Raw genomic sequence first — 19,408 nt, 5'->3', positions numbered from 1 at the left:
TAGGAGCGCGAAAGAACAAGTACACATTTTCTCGATGCAAATCCAATGATCTTTTCATTACATACGCAACTACACAACTTAAATCATCAGTATATCATTATGGCAGTAGGTCTGTGTCTATGTTCGATTGTTTTATTATGTTCAATAATCGGACACATTTGCATTTAGTTGTTTATATTTCTGTTCAATTATCACATACAAATAATTATTTTCATGTTACGTGTTTTCGATGATAAAAACAAAATATATTTGATTATTGCTCTATATGAGAAATATAAACAACTAAATGCATATGTGTCCGATTATTGAACGTAATATAAAAATCGAACATGGACACAAATCTGCTGCCATAATCATTGGTAAACCTTTGTTCTTGAGCTTGGGTAAAATTGAAAAGCAATATAACTTTTAAACGCGACGTCACACATGAAATTAACATCACAAATGACGTCACGGACACGATACAAAATATGAAACAAGAGGACCATGATGGTCCTGAATCGCTCACCTCTTCCCACATGACCCAGTTTTGAGTATGACGTCGTTTTTTCTATTATTTGACATAGTGACCTAGTTTTTGAGCTCATGTGACCCAGTTTTGAACTTGACCTAGATATTATCAAGATAAAAATTCTGACCAATTTTCATGAAGATCCATTGAAAAATATGGTCTCTAGAGAGGTCACAAGGTTTTTCTATTATTTGACCTATTGACCTAGTTTTCGAAGGTACGTGACCCTGTTTTAAACTTTACATAGATATAATCAAGGTGAACATTCTCACTAATTTTCATGAAGAGTTCATGAAAAATATGGCCTCTAGAGAGGTCACAAGGTTTTTCTATTTTTATACCTACTGGCCTAGTTTTTGACCGCACATGACCCAGTTTCGAAAGTGACCTAGATATCATCAAGGTGAATATTCAGATCAATTTTCATGAAGATCCATTGAAAAATATGGCCTCTAGAGAGGTCAAAAGATTTTAATAATTTTGGACCTACTGACCTAGTTTTTGATAGCAGTTGACCCAGTTTCAAACTTAACCTAGATATCATCAAGATGAACATTCAGACCAACTTTCATACAGATCCCATGAAAAGTATGGCCTCAAGAGAGGTCACAAGGTTTTTTTATTATTTGACCTACTGACCTAGTTTTTTAAGGCACATGACCCAGTTTCAAACTTGACCTAGATATCATCAAGGTGAACATTCTGACCAATTTTTATGGAGATCCATTCACAAGTATGACCTCTAGAGAGGTCACAAGGTTTTTCTATTTTTAGACCTACTGACCTAGTTTTTGACCGCACATGACCCTGTTTCGAACTTGACCTAGATATGATCAAGATGAACATTCAGACCAATTTTCATACAGATCCCATGAAAAATATGGCCTTTAGAGAGGTCACAAGGTTTTTCTATTATTTGACCTACTGACCTAGTTTTTGATGGCACGTGACCCAGTTTCGAACTTGACCTAGATATCATCAAGGTGAACATTCTGACCAATTTTCATGAAGATCTTCTGAAATATATGGCCTCTAGAGAGGTCACAAGGTTTTTCTATTTTTAGACCTACTGATCTAGTTTTTGACGGAACGTGACCCAGTTTCGAACTTGACCTAGATATCATCAAGGTGAACATTCTGACCAATTTTCATGAAGATCTTGTGAAATATATGGCCTCTAGAGAGGTCACAAGGTTTTTCTATTTTTAGACCTACTGACCTAGTTTTTGATGGCACGTGACCCAGTTTCGAACTTGACCTAGATATCATCAAGATGAACATTCTGACCAACTTTCATAAAGATCCCATGAAAAATGTGACCTCTAGAGTGGTCACAAGCAAAAGTTTACGGACGGACGCACGGACGGACGAACGGACGGACGGACGACGGACACCGCACGATCACAAAAGCTCACCTGGTCACTTTGTGACAGGTGAGCTAAAAAGTTAAGAGTTTATGAATGAGGTGTAATATAATGATTCAATAAGTAAAATAGAACACTCTTCCGTCATCAAGTTATGCTGGAATGATCTACTTTCTGTAGATCACAAAAGTTTTCGAATGTATTTATTGTCTTTTATAGATGATCCTAAATCGAAATATGTGAAACGACGCCCAAATGGGTCCAAGTGGCTCAACAGAGAAGAATCTTTACCTTTTGACACAGCAACTTCGAGCATCTGACAATTGGGAACTTGCAAAGCAAAGAATTCATTTTATCTAGTGTTTATTGAACATAATTCACAGTAATTACTCTCGAGGAAAAAAAGGACACTCTTGTAATCTTCAAGGCAATCATACATTCGAAATATGCTTCTAAAAACTTCAGAATAATGAAATACCAGCCCCATTTAGCAAGAATATATTCGGCGATTTGTAATGTCTGCACTATTCTAACTTAAGTATTCTTTATTTTTGCTACCCAAGCTCATTTTGAAATGAATGTAATTTTTTTCTCATTACTGATTATATATTTTTCTTCCTTAAAATGCTTAATAATTCCTGGATATTCTGCTTACAAGCAAAAGTAACCAATATTTTTAATTTAAAAGGGGCGAACTTTGCCAAATGAAAGCTAGAGTTAGTTCAACTCATGATGCTAAAGACGTGTGTCAAGTTTGAATTCATTTCGCCAAGTAGTTTTGGGGAAACATGCTTCAATGCAAATTATTTGAGACGCGGGCGCCGAACAAGCCACCGACACAGACGCTGGCGAAAGGAGGAGTATTTTATCTTTAAAAAGGACCAGCAAATTATCAAGATTTCTCTTTTCATTAAGTCAGAGTGAAGCAAGTCATAGGGCCTCTGATTGGTTGAAAATGTATAGGGAATTCCGCGGTGTATATTTCCATGTAAAGTGAACTTCCATTGGCCTAATATGTGTTGAATGTGTTTGAAAACTATCTTTCATAAATTAAAGTTCTTATTCATGATTTCTGGCTATAATTATTTGAAATGATGCATTCTGAGTGATAGATATCTATGTTTTACCAGTCCGGGAGCATTTTCATGAAAAATAAAAACAATCACTGCCGGACTATGGGTAACCGAGTTCAAAGAGAAAAAAGTGCCCAAAAGTGATGATCAACATGTATATTTCTTGCAGTTGATAGTTCTTTCATTCTGAGTAGGTGGTATCAAAAGTTTAAATGTAAGGAAAGGTCCATAACACAAAACATTACAATGTTGGCCTATGGAAAATGAGTTACTTCCCTCTGACCATTAACAGATTCAAAGTTGATTTGACGTTTTGTATATAATTCAATCATAACGAAATTGAACTTCAAACCATAAAGTCATAAAGTAAATTAACAATAAGGTGAATTCATTTGTATTCATTTAACAACCAACTATTGTTTTATTTTTTTATTATATTTTCCATTAGTTACAAGCAAATGGAACTAATTTGTAATGACAGTGCCTACTGAAGGACACCCCGAGGGCCTGTTCTGTACTAACCTGTATGAACCGGAAGGTCAACATTAGAATGAAGTTACAGATCCAGTTGAATGCCAGGGAGAAACTCATGGCAGCTGCACGTGGCTCTTGGCGGAAAATCTCAGACACAACAATAAATGGAATTGGACCTGTATAAACGATGACATAAATATAGTTTTTCTCTGTAGACTGACCACATTAAATCGATATCATGTTATTAAGTGACAGTGCTTAACGAATGAACGTGTTGTATGGTGTTATCAAGATGCATACATGAAATTTAAACAGTTAAGGCATAACTTTAGCTCCTGTTAAATATATTTTTGTATGGAGAGAATAATTAACAATGGTCTTAAACAAGGAAAGTAAAGTTTTTGGATTTATATAAACCATACAATTTTATACAACAGAAATTGTTTAGTCGGTGAAGGTCACTTACCTAATCCAACTGCAAAACCAATGACATATGTCATCATGACTGTAATAGACACCATGGCAAGGGCAAACTTCTGGTCCTGAAGTTAAAAAAAAACGTCCCACTTTAGGTAAAGTAAATCGGCAATTTCCGCCTGAACCCGCCCAATCTTCGAGCTCCGATTCCGCCCATTTAGCTCAATAGGGAGACAGTCAATCTACGGATCGCAAGGGGGCGAGTTCGAACCCTGGGCTAGGCATATGTTCTCAGTGACGATTTGGTTTGATAAAAGACACTGTGTCTGAAATCATTCGTCCTCCACCGCTGAGTCATGTGTATAAGTTGACATATATTTGTACTGGTATAAAATCCAAGAACACTGGCTAGCTTAACTGCCCGCCGTTACATTTATAATTTACTGAAATACTGGTAAAACTGAGAACTTCCTCTCAGCCCTTCAATCAATCATTGAGAATCAAGATCATGTTTACTTTCAATCATTTGCAAATTAGAATTTATTTCACTGGGGAAAATGACATATTAAAGAATGGTTTCCAATTCTGTTTTACCCTAGTCTGTATTCAGTTAATATCTTGTACTGTGTTAATAAATCTATAAAATTATGTCCCTTTGTCTCTCAATTTTTATTCCTTCCTTTCATTGTAGTTCATTAGCGCAGAAACATCAAATATTTATTCAAACTCTTTATACCTCCTGTAGACGGATTCGTTTTATTTTACTTCGAAATATTAATGGTTGAACTTACATCAAAGTTCCCGGACTGGAGGAGGTTGAGAGAGATTGTAAGAACTAAGAATGACAGCACCATACCACACATTGGAAATATTAATAGTGGCCGCCGACCTAACTTCTCCATCAACGGTACCTAGCAAAAAAGAAGAAAAAATGTACTTACCATTCATTAAAGTGTTAAAACAGTAAATTTCTTATAAACTAGTTTCTCTTCTAAAATTTAGATTTAATATGCTGATGATAACAAACTATCTCAAACTAGTTAAACATTGTTTTTCCTCTCATTTTTTTTCAATTTACTACTGATAAGGTTACATTTCGAAATATCTAATAATGAAAAAATAATTTTAAGTAAGGTTTTGAACCCACATCGACACATTCGTAATCAGGTATTATACCAATTGCGCTATTTTTGTTTATTTATAATTACCACATATTTATATATAGCACCATTTTCATGGTAAACAAGTTCAAAGGTGCTTAACATATAAGGACAGCCACCTAGGGCGCCAAATTCATCCTCTATCAGTACAGACACGGAATCAGGGAGAGAGAGAATTGTATCAGATACAGGCATGTCCGGCTAATTTAGCCTAACTGATCTTTGACAGCCTGGTACTGTAACGTGTCCGGTGTATAGCACTGAGAACCAGTACTGGCTTAGCACTGAGAACCAGTGCTGACTTTTTAGTTGGGTAGTAGACAAGAGTATCTCGGAAATTCCCAGTGCCTGGACCTTGATTTGAACCTCAGACCTCTGGCTTTTGACTGTCAAACGTGTTACCTCTAGACCACCGCGCCGCCGTATTGCCACAATCCTCAAAACAGCCAAGTGAATAAGGATTAATATATATGATTTTCGATACTTACACAAACAATTGTTGCAAGAACGTTAATAGCACCCTGTCCTACAATCACATATGGGATAGTATCTTCCGGTACTTCAGCTTGTTTGAATATGAAACTGGAGTACGACATAGCCTACAATAATACAAGGTTAAGAATAAACTCTACAATTGTAAAACAGATGATTTGAAGCACAATGCAAGCAGGAATTGAATAAGCGTTCAGACTTGTACAATGTGGAATACCTTTACTTATTAGAAACAATATAAAATAGCAATAACAGTAGAATGCATTTTGAAAATGGAGCTTTGCCACGAAGACAGAAAACCGTCACGGCTTAAGAAAACTTGAAATTTCTAAGTCTGACAGTTAAACTAAATTCTTTTAATTACATCAGTTCATTACGGATCATAAACAACATCATACGGTTTCATAAAAAACATCAGTCAGAACATTAATCATTTACAGATACGGGAAAATAATCGTAATCTGTCGGGTTTTTTTTAAAATCTTTTTAGCACGTGCCTTGTTTCATTCCTCATTAGCTACTGACATTTGAATCACTATCAGTATCTTCACTACTATGCAATCTTTTTATTTCGCTGGCACAATATTCGTGGTTTCGGCTAAAAACAGGTACATCGTGGACACAATAATTCGTTGCTTTCAGGATTTTAAAATAACATGAACAGGAATTTTATTTGTTTCTTGGGATCTAATTTCGTTACTTCGTCAAACCACGAAATCCACGAAAATTAACCTCCACGAATATTAATGATTTCACATTATATCGACACATAAGGCAACAGTTCTCGATCTCATGTGATGGTAAAATAATCATCAAAAACACAAACTAACAGTATTAATATGTCGACAATTTAGGAAAGGAATGAGTTCTCGATCTGAAGTGATGGTAAAATAACCACCAAAAACACAAACTTACAGCATTAATACCAGACCACTGCTGGGCGATTTGCACGACCACAGCTATAATAATAGGTAGCTTTAGCTCTGGTGTAGTCAAGAGCTTTTTCAGTGAGAAACTTTCAACTGTGGATGCTTTTCTTGCTTCTACTCTCATTTCTTCTAATTCATCTTCAACGTCTGAATACCCTCGTAGTTTTACAAGTCCTGTTAACAGACAAAATATTTTAACTTATCATTATTTACAGGGTTTGTTACATGCAAATGAGTTTATTTCTATTTTTGTTATTTGCATCCATTTTAGAGTCAGAGGCTGTATTGCTTTAGAAAAGTAAAGAAAACAAAACAATTGATGGCACTGTGCGGTTTAATCGACCCGGCGGGGCGGGATTTCTCGACGGTCCACTGCATTATTGTGCAGAATATGTAGTATATTTGGCAGCCTGATTTCTTATTCAGTGGCCATCTACCTTACATTGTAACCAATGTAGCGTTGAATTACCGAAAGATTACGGAATTAAACAATCATATTGCTCTACCTATTTTGATGAGTTTTTTGAGATTACCATTATTTGCATAAATCAGAGATTAACTCCGCCCCGCAAGGTCGTGTAAAAAGCACAATATTATGCAATTTACAGTTTTACTATGCCGACTATGTATGCACCGTTTGAAATCTTAAAACTCATATTTTATTGACGTCTTTATAAAGGCGTTAACTCATGGAAGAGAAAGCTAGTCATGGAGTAAGTGAATCACATATTAATCATTCAGTAGATAATAAATGAGTCAATCGATTATACTGATCAAACTTAAGTATATTGTAAATGATTCACACTATGAAAAGTATATTTTCCTTCCTTGTTTAATTATTTTCCGTCTTTCATTGCTACTGTGTAATCATCGAATCATAAACATTTGGTTATTACGAGCTAAAAAAGTCCATCCGATCAGCTCGATAGGGAGAGCCCAGATCAATGGATCGCGGGGTCAGGAGTTCGTTTCCCGGGCGAGTTGTATGTTCTCCGTGACGAATTGATAATGACATTGTCTATTATTCGTCCTCCACCTCTGTTTCATGTAGGGAAGTTGGCCCTTAAGGAGAAAATTTTAGTACTGGTACAGAATCCAAGAAGACCAATTAGGTTAAATGCACGCCGTTTCATAACTAATATACTGTTAACTCCCCAAAGCCCCCACTCCCCCACTACAACAAAAGGCAACGTGATGAGCTATATGACTAAAACTATGCTTAATCATTATGTAGGCAGTAAATCTAGAAACCTTACCTTTCTTTGCGCCATCTTCATCATTTTTCTTGATCAACATGTATCTTGGGCTTTCCGGGCATAACGGGAACAATAACAAACAGACAAGGGCTGGTAGGGCGTTAAACCCAAACAATACTGGCCAGGCACCCCAGGTACCTGTAGAACACAAAAAAGATAATACAGACCGATTCAATACATGTATTAATTGCTTTTGGTTATTATGAATAAAGTAAAACAATAACAAAAAGATAGAGAGATAACTCATTTATATAGAAAACACTGTTTCAATTAGGAAGTGCAAATTCGAATGTAAAATATATTAGCTATAACTAACTGTTTCAGACCTTAGACTCTTAGAGCATTATCTATGTACAACTTGACAACAGCTGACTGCAAGAGTGGTACCAGGAAGAAATCACAAGAAATCCATGTAGCATCAGATTCAAGCTTTTGAAATTCATGAACAATACGTGAAGCATTTCTTACAAAAAAAAACATTGAATAAGGAACATTATAAGTAAAAAAATTTTCTTCGCTAGTTGTATTTTCCTTTGGTAATATTCGAGATTTTTGGTCCTTGTTTGTAGTTTCTTTAGTCTACATACGAAAATGCATTTAAACCTACCAGAGAGATCAGGAAGACCAAGAATCATGGACCACAGGATCCCTATTGTAATAAATAACTGATGGCATGTACCAACTGCACCTCTGATTTTCTTTGGCGAGATTTCGGCGAGGTAGAGTGAAGCTAAGCTGACACTTATTCCTGAAAATGTCATATCATTCTGGACATGGTCAAAGAATTCATCACCAAACAACATACTTTGTTAAATTCTGAGGGACGTAATAATGAATTTACCACATATCAAAATCTGAGTTTAAGTTATATATTTAAGGGGTGAAATAATGAAATCACCTCATTTGAAAAGCTGAGTTTAAGTAATAAAAAGGAACCTATTATATGTTAAAATATGAGTTTTATAGTAAATAAATTTCAACTGAAGTAATATAAAGGGATGTTAAAACGAAGATATATAATTCAAAGTCATATAAAGGGACGTAACTAACATCTATAAAGGGACGTAATTATTATCTTACCATTATGAAGGCCAACAAAGACCCTCGAGACCATCAAACATTCTGGAGATTTGGCTACAGAGGAGATTGCACCGAATATGGCGGCAACAAACATCAAAACTGTTATGATTATCATACCCTTCTTTCTGAAATTTCATCATAAAGGGAAAACATTGAAAATATTTCATGATAACTTACTGCATACTAAAAAATCTTGTTTAAAACTTGTGAAAGGCGTATACAGTACTATATTTTATACATACTGAGGACCGAGTACGACACTATTGTATGTTGTTCTTTATTTATATACAGTTATAACAGTTTCGCACTCAGCCCTCGATATGGCATTAAAACCATACTTGATTTAATAAAAGGTAATATGAGTGAATGAGACTCAATTCAAAGGGAATGACGCTATGTTAGACTTCCTTGATCAAGTTAACAAAACCAAATTATCATTCAAAATATGTTAATGTAGGGCCATGAAGACTTTATTGAAACAAAGATAAAGGGTTTTCAAGCTCAACGAAAAGGAGCATTCAAGTTTACCTATAACCTTTTTGGCATCTGAGAAAGGGCAACAAAGAAAAAAACGAACTCCGCAAGTAAATCGTGGGAACTTATTCACAAAATGCCATTCGGGAAAAGCTCAAACAATAGGCAAACGATTCAATACTAGTAGTCGCAAGCAGAGAGAAATGAATCAAGCATAGCCTTACCGACCAAAATAATCTGCGACTCTACCGGAAGTGAATGCACCAACCATACCAAAGAATACAAACAAAGCGACCGTTATAGACCACATTAACTCGATGAAATTGTCTTCTTCGATTTCTGAAAATAAAAACAATATCGGGCATGACAAAGTAACAACAAAAAGACAAAAAAGACACATGTTTTAATTCGATAGTAAATATCTCATTCGGTATATCGCATTTTACCGTAGAGGGATCGATCCCGATTTTCGTCGCTACGTGTAGGATCGATTCCCTATCAATCTATAGGTAGATTTTGGAATAAAAACAACACTGCCCATATTGTATTGTATTACAGGCAATTTCCGCCTCTTGGATAGGAACACCCTCCGGAAAGGTATATTTATATATATGAATTAGTGCACACTGCGTGTATATATACCATATATGCATATTTGTACTGATGTGCAAGACGTTGCGGTTCGGACAAGCTATGTGGACGCTTATTAGGCATAAGGAAAACGCGTATTCTTCCAATAAATCCGAGGTCAGACGCTCAGTGCACCTGCCAGAAGTATACATTTTTAATTCGATAGTATATATCTCATTCGCATGTTACCGTAGAGGGACAAAAATCGCGACGAAAATCAATAGGATCGATTCCCTATGAAGAACAGAACCAGTGACAAAGAAAATTAGACAAGCTACTGTAAGAAATTGTCGCCCTAATCGAAGAAGGTCACTGAGTTATTTTTAGTTCTTACCTTTCTTAGATTTCGCCAACATTGGATGAGCAGTTGTTGTCGGCGCCAGCGTTGTTGATGCATTACTACCGGCGGCGTAGTTTGGTCCTTGCGAACTGTTACTAACAACAACAGATAGTGTTTTTGTTGTTGTTGTTGCTGCTGTTGTTGATATGGCAGCCCGTTTGGACTCAGGTAGCTCTACATAGTGAAGACTTTTGGACTCTGGTATATAAACAGTTTCAATACCATCTCTAGCGAGGTAGATTTGGAAGTAAAAAGCTTTTAAGAGCTGTAAAATAAAGAAAGAACTGATAATGTTTCTATTTTAAGACAACTTTTTCTGCCTGGTTATCAGAAAGTTGTAAACTGTCAGGACAAAATTAATTAGAAACGGTTATTGTACACAACATGTTACATTTCTGAATTTTTTTTTTTCAAACAAAAGTTTACAAAAGTTAGAAAATGTTGCACGATTCTGTTTATATGTTTACTTTAAAGAGGAATAAATCTTATATGACTTTAAATTCGAGTACTTCAAAAAATAGTTTCAAAGGCGTTTTCCTCGTTTAAAAAAAATGAGCAGATTATACGTACAGGGCCCGGAGAATTAACAACTCCAATGTTGTAACCATACAAAAATGAGTTTCCAAACACACAAACAGTGATGCTGAAAAACAGCCAAAAGGTCATTTTGGGGTCCCTCTCCTGCTGAAATAGACAAAACACAAATTTACAAAGAAATTTATAAAGATATAAACCGAGCCTTCCTCAGCAATCATTATATATCGGGTCGATATCGGACGAATATGGTTCTCAATATTGGCCTTATATCAGTTTTGCAAAGAACACATTTTTTTTAAAAATATCTGTCTGACATATATTGCTGGTACATATTTTGATATTGTTTCCGACAAAAAGCGGTTATCAGTTGATGAATGACACTGGTTGGAAGTCGGGCCAATATCAGAAACCGATATCGGTCCAAAATACCAATGTTAGCTGTGTATATTTTGTAACTACAGGTAAATTGTCCCTGCGTCTATATATATAGTGACACTTTTTACAAAAGTACGTTAGTACGTAAACAATGACGCTTTTTTTCATTTGAAATAACGATAAATTTGTTATCAATATATATAAAATTTGTTTTCATTTGATTTTACATTAACTTTGTTTTGTTTGGTGGGTTCCACATATATTTTCAACATTATAGCATCAGTCATTTAAGTTTCTTTTGCCCCTTATCCTGCTAGATACCTATAATGAACTTGTCCATCTTCCAATTTGGACAGTAACATTAAATGTTTAAAGGGGTACTTACCAAACAAAAGATATTGGCTGAATAGCCAATGGCGGACAGTGCAGATCATGATCAGACTGCACGATTTGCAGCTTGTTCATGATCTACACTGGTCACAAAGGCAGAATATATCGTGTCTAGTATGATAAGGGTTAAATAACTGAAAATGCCTTTGAAGAAAAAAAGAGACGAAGAAATATTTTCATCATTGCCTTGCCTTGGGATTGAACTCGCTTCCTCTGCATTTCTGCCAGGCTTTAGTAAATTTGGCCGCTACGATGACAGGATGAATAAACAATTAAGTAAGGGACACATTTTGCGAACAGCCATTTGAAGGTAAGGACCAGCAACTCTTCCAATATAATGCTTTCATGAAACTTAATCGTATTACCGCCCTTCTGCCAAGGTGAATTTTCATCGCCTATATAACTCATTCTTTTAACCAATAAATCGATGGGATATATGGAGGATGCTTCCGCTAAATCGATTTGTTTTTATTTCCTAAATGCACTGTCTAGACGTAGACTAATCCCATGAAACAATACGGTAGAAAATACGAATAAAAACCTAGCATTATCTTTGTCACGAACATAGTTGTATGTACAGCAAATAAGGCGCAATCTTGAGCAAGTTTGCACATTGCCTTTTCCGTCTATACTACTAAGTTTGGTGCCGATATTCCTGATGTACGTGGTCCATAGATCATTGTTCTTAGTCATATTCATGCCCAATCAAAAGTTAACAGTTCTACGTTTCCGGAAACAAACGCATGTTCGGACATGGACCACAAATGAAGTACGTCATGTACGCGGAATATACCGGGAAAACGTTATACATCCCTTCACTTAAATTACATTTATCCTTTGAAATTCCTAAAGGTTTTATTTGTTTATCACATTACACATAGGCTTCTGTTAGCAAATACATGACTAAACTAACCATTAAACACTAGCATCGCAGACACTGTGCCAGCCACCTATAAAGACGGAATGTATGTAACGTACTCAGCAATCTAACAAGATCAAACGGATTTACAAGTACATTATTACTTAAAGAACCTTAAAGTAATTGTATAACCCTTAAGCAAGCAACAGAAAAAAGCAGATTATTCAACACGTGTCGTTGATCAATACCCTTTCATTCTGTTTCTATACAACTATTGATAACATATATGTACCAGATTATTTGTTCATTTTATCTGATTTTATGCTGACATGCACTGTTTCAAGCAAGTTTCTCTCCGCATGTAAATTAAAACGTCCACTACTTGGATTCTGATTACACTGGGACTGCACATTCTATATATGGCTTATTATTTGGTATTCATATTAAGCCAACCGTGCTAACACAAAACGAGGTCTTTGTACGAAGCCTATAGTAAGACAGCTACATGTAGAATGAAAGGTAAAGAAAGGAATATTGTATTAAAGGGTAATGCGAGAACATATGTGTCAAGCATTAAAAATATGGATAGAAAGTAAGCTAATATAAATATTATAAGGAGTATATTAAACAAGAGCTGTCAGTGGACAGCGCGCTCGACTATTCTCAGTGCCTGATAGTATAATATAAGCAATGAGTAAAACTTTAACATTACAATAAGCATATTCTAAGTCGCAAAGGGGCCATAATTCAGTCAAAATGCTTGATAGAGTTGCCTCCTCCTTTTCACAGACTGGGGTCATGATGGTAAACAAGTATGCAAAATATGAAAGCAATATCTCAATGGACTTTGAAAATATTTGGGGTGGTACGCAAACTTTAACATTTTTTCTAAGTCGAGAAGGGGCCATAATTCGTCAAAATGCTTGATAGAGTTGCCTCCTCCTTTTTACAGACTGGGGTCATGATGGTAAACAAGTATGCAAAATATGAAAGCAATATCTCAATGGACTTTGAAAATATTTGGGGTGGTACGCAAACTTTTGTGTGACGCTCTAGCTCACGCTCACGCCGACGCCGGGGCGAGTAGGATAGCTCCCCTATTCTTCGAATAGAGGTTCGATAGTCGAGCTAAAAATAAAGGAACAATCAGCTACATACTGATGGTTCAAATAACTTAACAGATTGAAATTCGTGAGAATCATCAGATACTGTTTGTAGACGAGTTTTAGTTGTAATCATATTAGATATTAGCTACAAAATACCCTTTAACTGGTATGTAAACACTAATCATCTCTACCCTGATTGTATTAACTATTAACAAAGTTAAATTCAAATGTATTTATAAACTTCAACTATAACCATTCGCGTGTTATTAATCACGAACTCTTTCCATTTAAAGACCATCCTATAAAGTTGTAATGACGGCTACGATATTAAGGATGGGCTTATCAAGCGGAAAGTTCTTTAAAAAGCTTAAGGATTAAAGAGGAACTGTTTATACATAATGCAAGCAAAGATCGAGGAAAAATAGAAAAGTTGTGTTTTCCCCTAACCTTATCTCTACTTCATTCAGATGTCATCACCCAGGCACTTTCAACAGTTAAGAGGTTTGAAGGTCAAAAAAGTGAAATTTTGATTTATGAGAAATGTGTACTTTCCATAGTTTTAAAAGCCTTTCGATGCCACTTTCTGGCAAAACTATTTCCGAACACTATGTCATATTTAACATAAATTTATGAAAATTCTCTACAGTTTAATTATGGAATCTTTCTCGCCTTTCTATATACATGAAAGCGTATATAAAATGGTGCTTTACAAGCAGTTGTACAAAGATAATTAAATTAAGGCAAATTACAGTGCCAAATTGAACGGCATTTAGCATTTCACGTTGCTTGTGATCGGACTTGCCCAAAGCCCATTGTTTTCTTGAATATATTTGCTCTCCTAGTGCATGTAATAGGTTATGAATAATGTAATGTTCTTACGATTCAAAACTCAGAACACAATTACATTTACATGTAGTCATTATATCTGTCAATTCCACGAAGTGTAAACTGACGCGGATATTATTTTCTAAACTTCTGAGAACTTGCGTTCGTCTCACCACAATAGGCTTGTATCATTTAAAAAAAAAACCTCAGGATTCGTGACAACCCACATAATTCCAGTCTGGAAATTTCTCTACGTGATGCTGTTCAGATCGATCGAGACATTTATCCGAAGGACATGCAGCTTGTTGTAAATTTCGCAATTTTTTTGTTTTACGAAATCATGGAAACGTCTTATGGAATATCCTAGGGATATAACTATACAACTCTATTAGTGCACCAAAGCAAAACTGCACTTTTAGGCACATCGGCACACTTATAATATTATGTAGGAATAACCCGGGTGACCCTATAATCAATATTTCAGGTATGGGTTGTCACTTTGATAAAACTACCGGCAGATATAAAACTTCCTAACAGAAACAAGGCGAAATGAATCCAATCGAAGTTAGTATGATATATTATTTTTAAATTTTTTCATCTTTAAAATGTACATATAGCCAGTCTATATCCTATGTCCAATATCATAATATTACAATCAGTCTCTAGAATAGACTGGATTTTCGTACTATTAAATAAAATAAAAGAAAAATTAAAAAAGTTGAAATTTTGTGACAAACTCTTTATTATCAGTCTAGTTGCTGGCCTAAATCGAAGAAATCTGTCTGTTTAACTTGTAAATAGAGACTATTGTATAAGCTTATATTTCAAAGGCACAGATGTACGTAAGAAATAGTTCCGATAAAAAAGCCATTAAACCCACGCCAACGATTTGATGTAATATCAAACAGCCATTATCAAATACGAAATCAATTACTAAATGTACGTATACGTGTCGGTTTGTTCGTTGAGTTGATGTGGTTTTACTCCGTTTTTCAACAGTATTTCAACAAATTAATCTAACTTTTAACTGTGCCTTGTTTCTGAACCAGAACTTTTTTTGTTCTCAGCAAAAAACTAACAACTTCTCCGCATGGCTAAGAGATAGAGGGCGCATGACTTTAAACACACTGTCCTGTTGAAATGTCACGAACAATTGTATGTACAACTTAATCATTAAGTGTGTACTGTTTTCTTTTCATTATTGTTTACATCCTGTATCACAAAATTATTAGGCCTACTGCAAAATGACAGTATACGTGGCAAAATGATTCTCATTTTAAAATCATATTTCACTAATGTTTAAGATATAAGTTCAATAAAATGTGAAGTTTTCTTAATACATACTGAATATCGTTAGTAATTATGTAAAGCCTTTACAATTATTTAAAGCTTTAAATTTTAACAGCGAGTATAAACCATTTCTTACTTCCTTTAGAGTTATAACCAAGGAAGGATCAAGTTACAAAAATACTAAAAATGAAACAAAAACTGTCAAATGTTTTAGGATATGTATTGAATCTATGTTGTAGGTCTTTTTTATGTTTCATTTCTTCTGACATTCTTAAAAAAAGAGAAATTTTGAGTCATTTTTAAAACATTGTTTTCGTCATACTTACTATCATATGAGCCGTATGCGCTTTTCCATTCATCTCCTCCATCATTTATTTGTAAACAAAACTGACCTAGTTTCTAACAACAATAATTTATTATATCCACTTATAAGAATTAGTAACAAATTTTAAACCAATCGCTATATCATGTAATCACGAACTTTGAGCGTGATAGTTTGGCAAGCGGTATATATACTCCGCTTAAGTGCTTTGAAAAGCTATTGGCTATTGGTATTGCGTCATTCGATAGTACTGTTTAATTGGCACGGTGAACAGGATTTCTAAATAACTTCAAACATGTTTAAGTGTCTTCATTTCTTGGAATATACTCGTATTTTAGTATTGTTTATTTTTTATTCTGTTTACTTATTATATTTGTAACAGATTTTCAGGATTGATAAAGAACTTTTTTAAATTTTTATTTTGGGGATTACTACCAAGGATAACTTATCGTCCGTGTGCGTGTAGTTTATTTCTCTCGTCATAAAATGAATATGAATGGAAATTAAATCTTTCTATAATTTCGTCGTAATTTAAAAGTTAACCCATATAAATTAGGTTTCCAGTAATTATCAGAATATGAGTTAAACTTTAGGTATATAGTTATTGGGAAGACATGTGACGCGATTTTTTAAAGCAATTTTATTGAAATGCCTTACATGCTGTTGAAAAAAGAAGCGATAACACTTTAAATACATTTGCGTACTATTTCTTCCCTCAGTGTACCCCACAGCGGAAGGGAAACTACTCTAGACACCTTGTAATGCATACTTAACCTTTTCGTAATTGTTCAATGGTTTAAAATTAAGCGGGTTATCATATATTTGTATATATTTTGTATTCGCACAACTGTAAATATTGACATTAACCAAATACTTATTCATTTCAAACAGATATCTACTTTAAAAACACCATAGAAGGCCTATTGATTTTACATGAGCAACTATTTCATCATCCTGCACTTAACCGACCCACGCACATTGATTTTTTAACGCGTTGTAAATTGTAATGAAACCATTCAGTAAGGAAGGTAAAAGAGGGTGTGTGCCACATAACCAATAAAATTTCGCTTTCATTTGTCGAAGCCGGAACGTATATCACGCCCTCATGCATGTAGCGATAAAATGATGTAAAGTATCTAGGTGAAGTTGGATTCAGTACATAATTGATCAGAATTATAAACCATTTCACAAGAACTTAGGCAAGGCTTAGGAGGGGCTAGCAGATTCGAATCCCGGTATTTTCAAGACCCTACGGAAACTATATACTCGCAATGAAAGAGATTTTCAATCCTGTTGTTTATATTAATTATAAAGGCACTTTCATTAAGGGTTTCTTTTGTTCTACTTAAATGTATTAAACTATATACTCGCAATGAAAGACATTTTCAATCCTGTTGTTTATATTAATTATAAAGGCACTTTCATTAAGGGTTTCTTTTGTTCTACTTAAATGTATTAAACTATATACTCGCAATGAAAGAGATTTTCAAACCTGTTGTTTATATTAATTATAAAGGCACTTTCATTAAGGGTTTCTTTTGTTCTACTTAAATGTATTTTAATAACAAATTTAACTGCTAGCAGGCACATACTGATTATAAACGTCATTTGGATTACAAATCAATACAAAGTATTTAAAGCAAGGTGACTTTTGACGTGTTCTACTTGGCAAAATTTCAAGTTACAACATTTTTGATGATGAAATACTTGCTCATTCAAATGTTAATTAGACCACGTGGATAATTAATATGTGACATGGAATTTCATTAAATACGCAATTAACGACTAAGTCCAGTACATGTCACTCTACTTTATGTTCCCATCTTGAGTTAAAGACACAGATTGATGAATGTCTGATTAAATATATATTGGAATAATGAAAGTCTAGGGAACCATTAATTTGGAATTAGACAACAGATTGTTAGTAGTAATTGTAATTATTAATTAAAACATCTACACTGGTCACAGCAAAGACATTTTTCGTGAACGTGTCGGCTTTTGTTCATACATTTTATCCCCGTCGGAAATGTCAGCGAAGAGCCGGAGACGCATAGCTTGTAAGGTAAAAATGAGGAGTGCATGTGCATTAAAACATCGTGCAGCTGTCTTACCCTTAGGTGGTATAATGATAAAGTCAAAGAAAATGCAATGCAGTGTGGGTATGCGGGCTTGTGGCCAACACTGAACATGAAACAAAGTAATTTTGTATAAAACACACATTTTTTCTGTAACAGACTCTGTGTCTGTCACTCTGTGTGTGTGCGTGCGTGCGTGTTAAACATCGGTTTTCAACAGAAATGTGAGTCTGGCTTTGGTTTCGTCTTTAGCATTTAACGCCGATTTTCAGCAGATACAAAATAAGGTTTGAGCTTTTCGAGTTTAACGACAGTCTGCAACAAAAAACGTGTTGGATTTTTTTGTGTTCCACTGGGTTTAATGGTTTCCGTTTAATTTTTCTTTTACGTTTAACACCATGAAAGCACAATTATAGGTCATGTGGCGACTTTCCAGCTATATATGGTGGATGAGGACCCCAAGTACTCCTTTGAGCATAATTTCAGACACGGGCAGATACCCGAGTAGAACCACCAGACTTCCACCAGCCTGCTGGATGACTTCCTGACATGAAAGAATGCTACATCCCATGCCTCATCGATTAGGGGCAAGGGGTTCATTTCCGCGACCACGGAGACCCCTGGCCGGTTTTCAACAGATATGAAGTGGAATTCGTTGGATTTAAAGGGGATTATCAGATATAAACTCGAGTTTTTGTTTGACGCCGGGTTTCAACTTATATTTTAAGGTCTAGGGTTCTGGATTTTTTTTTTTGGTTAAAATTACACATTTATGTCATCAATGGAAGGGGAAAATTCCAACAGTTGGAATAATAAAGTCCTTGTTACAATGTATAATTGTCAAATCATATGACAAAGTGTTTAAACTAAATGCCCTTAAATATGACTTGGTAATATGGAAATCATCGAGTGCATAATCTTAACCGTTATTTGTTGGAGCTATTTTTATTTGCATTATGTCATTGACATTGTACAGAACGCTTAATTTATTTAACTTAATGTTTCTAAATACAGGACAAAAAATTGAACGTGCAACTCTACGCGTTTACCTAATGTAATCAAAGGAACACATTGCAAAAAGTTCATGACGTGCTTTTAAAACACTTTGTAAATTTAAATGAGCTGCGCCTGTAAATTGCGTAAGACATTTTATCAAGATATTTGTACATGTTACGTATAATTACATCAAATATTGTATATTTCTTACATTACAAACGAAAACTGATTTATCAGAATAATTGAACAAGAGGGACATGATGGCCATAGACAGCTCAACTGAGATTCACAGCTCAAACATGATTCTTTGGGATTATGCCAAGCAGATTTTCACATTTATCACAGTCATATAAGGAACATAAGTCATGCCCGCAGTAGGAAGATGGCTTTAACAAATTTAGTAGAAGTCATCCAAAGAACAGTTTTGGTTAAG

The 19,408-nt window shown here is 34.9% G+C and overlaps 1 protein-coding gene across 4 annotated transcripts in view; it reads right to left on the bottom strand.

The window, feature by feature from the left end:
• LOC123526450 (solute carrier family 2, facilitated glucose transporter member 5-like) overlaps positions 1–19,408 on the bottom strand; it is a 47,840-nt gene that overhangs the window by 9,237 nt on the left and 19,195 nt on the right. The window contains exons 1-12 of one of the 4 annotated variants that reach the window (XM_045305601.2): positions 15,909–16,068; positions 10,771–10,884; positions 10,195–10,465; positions 9,455–9,569; positions 8,757–8,881; positions 8,284–8,424; positions 7,677–7,814; positions 6,407–6,594; positions 5,488–5,598; positions 4,631–4,750; positions 3,889–3,964; positions 3,471–3,598 (exon numbers count right to left, since the gene is read on the bottom strand). In XM_045305601.2, coding sequence (XP_045161536.2) covers positions 3,471–3,598; positions 3,889–3,964; positions 4,631–4,750; positions 5,488–5,598; positions 6,407–6,594; positions 7,677–7,814; positions 8,284–8,424; positions 8,757–8,881; positions 9,455–9,569; positions 10,195–10,465; positions 10,771–10,884; positions 15,909–15,953 — 1,572 coding nt within the window. In that variant the 5' untranslated portion in view covers positions 15,954–16,068. Of the gene's footprint in view, positions 1–3,470; positions 3,599–3,888; positions 3,965–4,630; positions 4,751–5,487; positions 5,599–6,406; positions 6,595–7,676; positions 7,815–8,283; positions 8,425–8,756; positions 8,882–9,454; positions 9,570–10,194; positions 10,466–10,770; positions 10,885–15,908; positions 16,069–19,408 lie in introns of those variants that run through there. The other 3 variants (XM_045305602.2, XM_045305603.2, XM_045305604.2) reach the window with 3 other exon arrangements.

Source organism: Mercenaria mercenaria, chromosome 14 (genome assembly GCF_021730395.1).
Source record: "Mercenaria mercenaria strain notata chromosome 14, MADL_Memer_1, whole genome shotgun sequence".
Classification (NCBI taxonomy): domain Eukaryota; kingdom Metazoa; phylum Mollusca; class Bivalvia; order Venerida; family Veneridae; genus Mercenaria; species Mercenaria mercenaria.
Note: the sequence above shows the minus strand (reverse complement) of the source record. Positions and strands in the feature narration are given on the sequence as shown.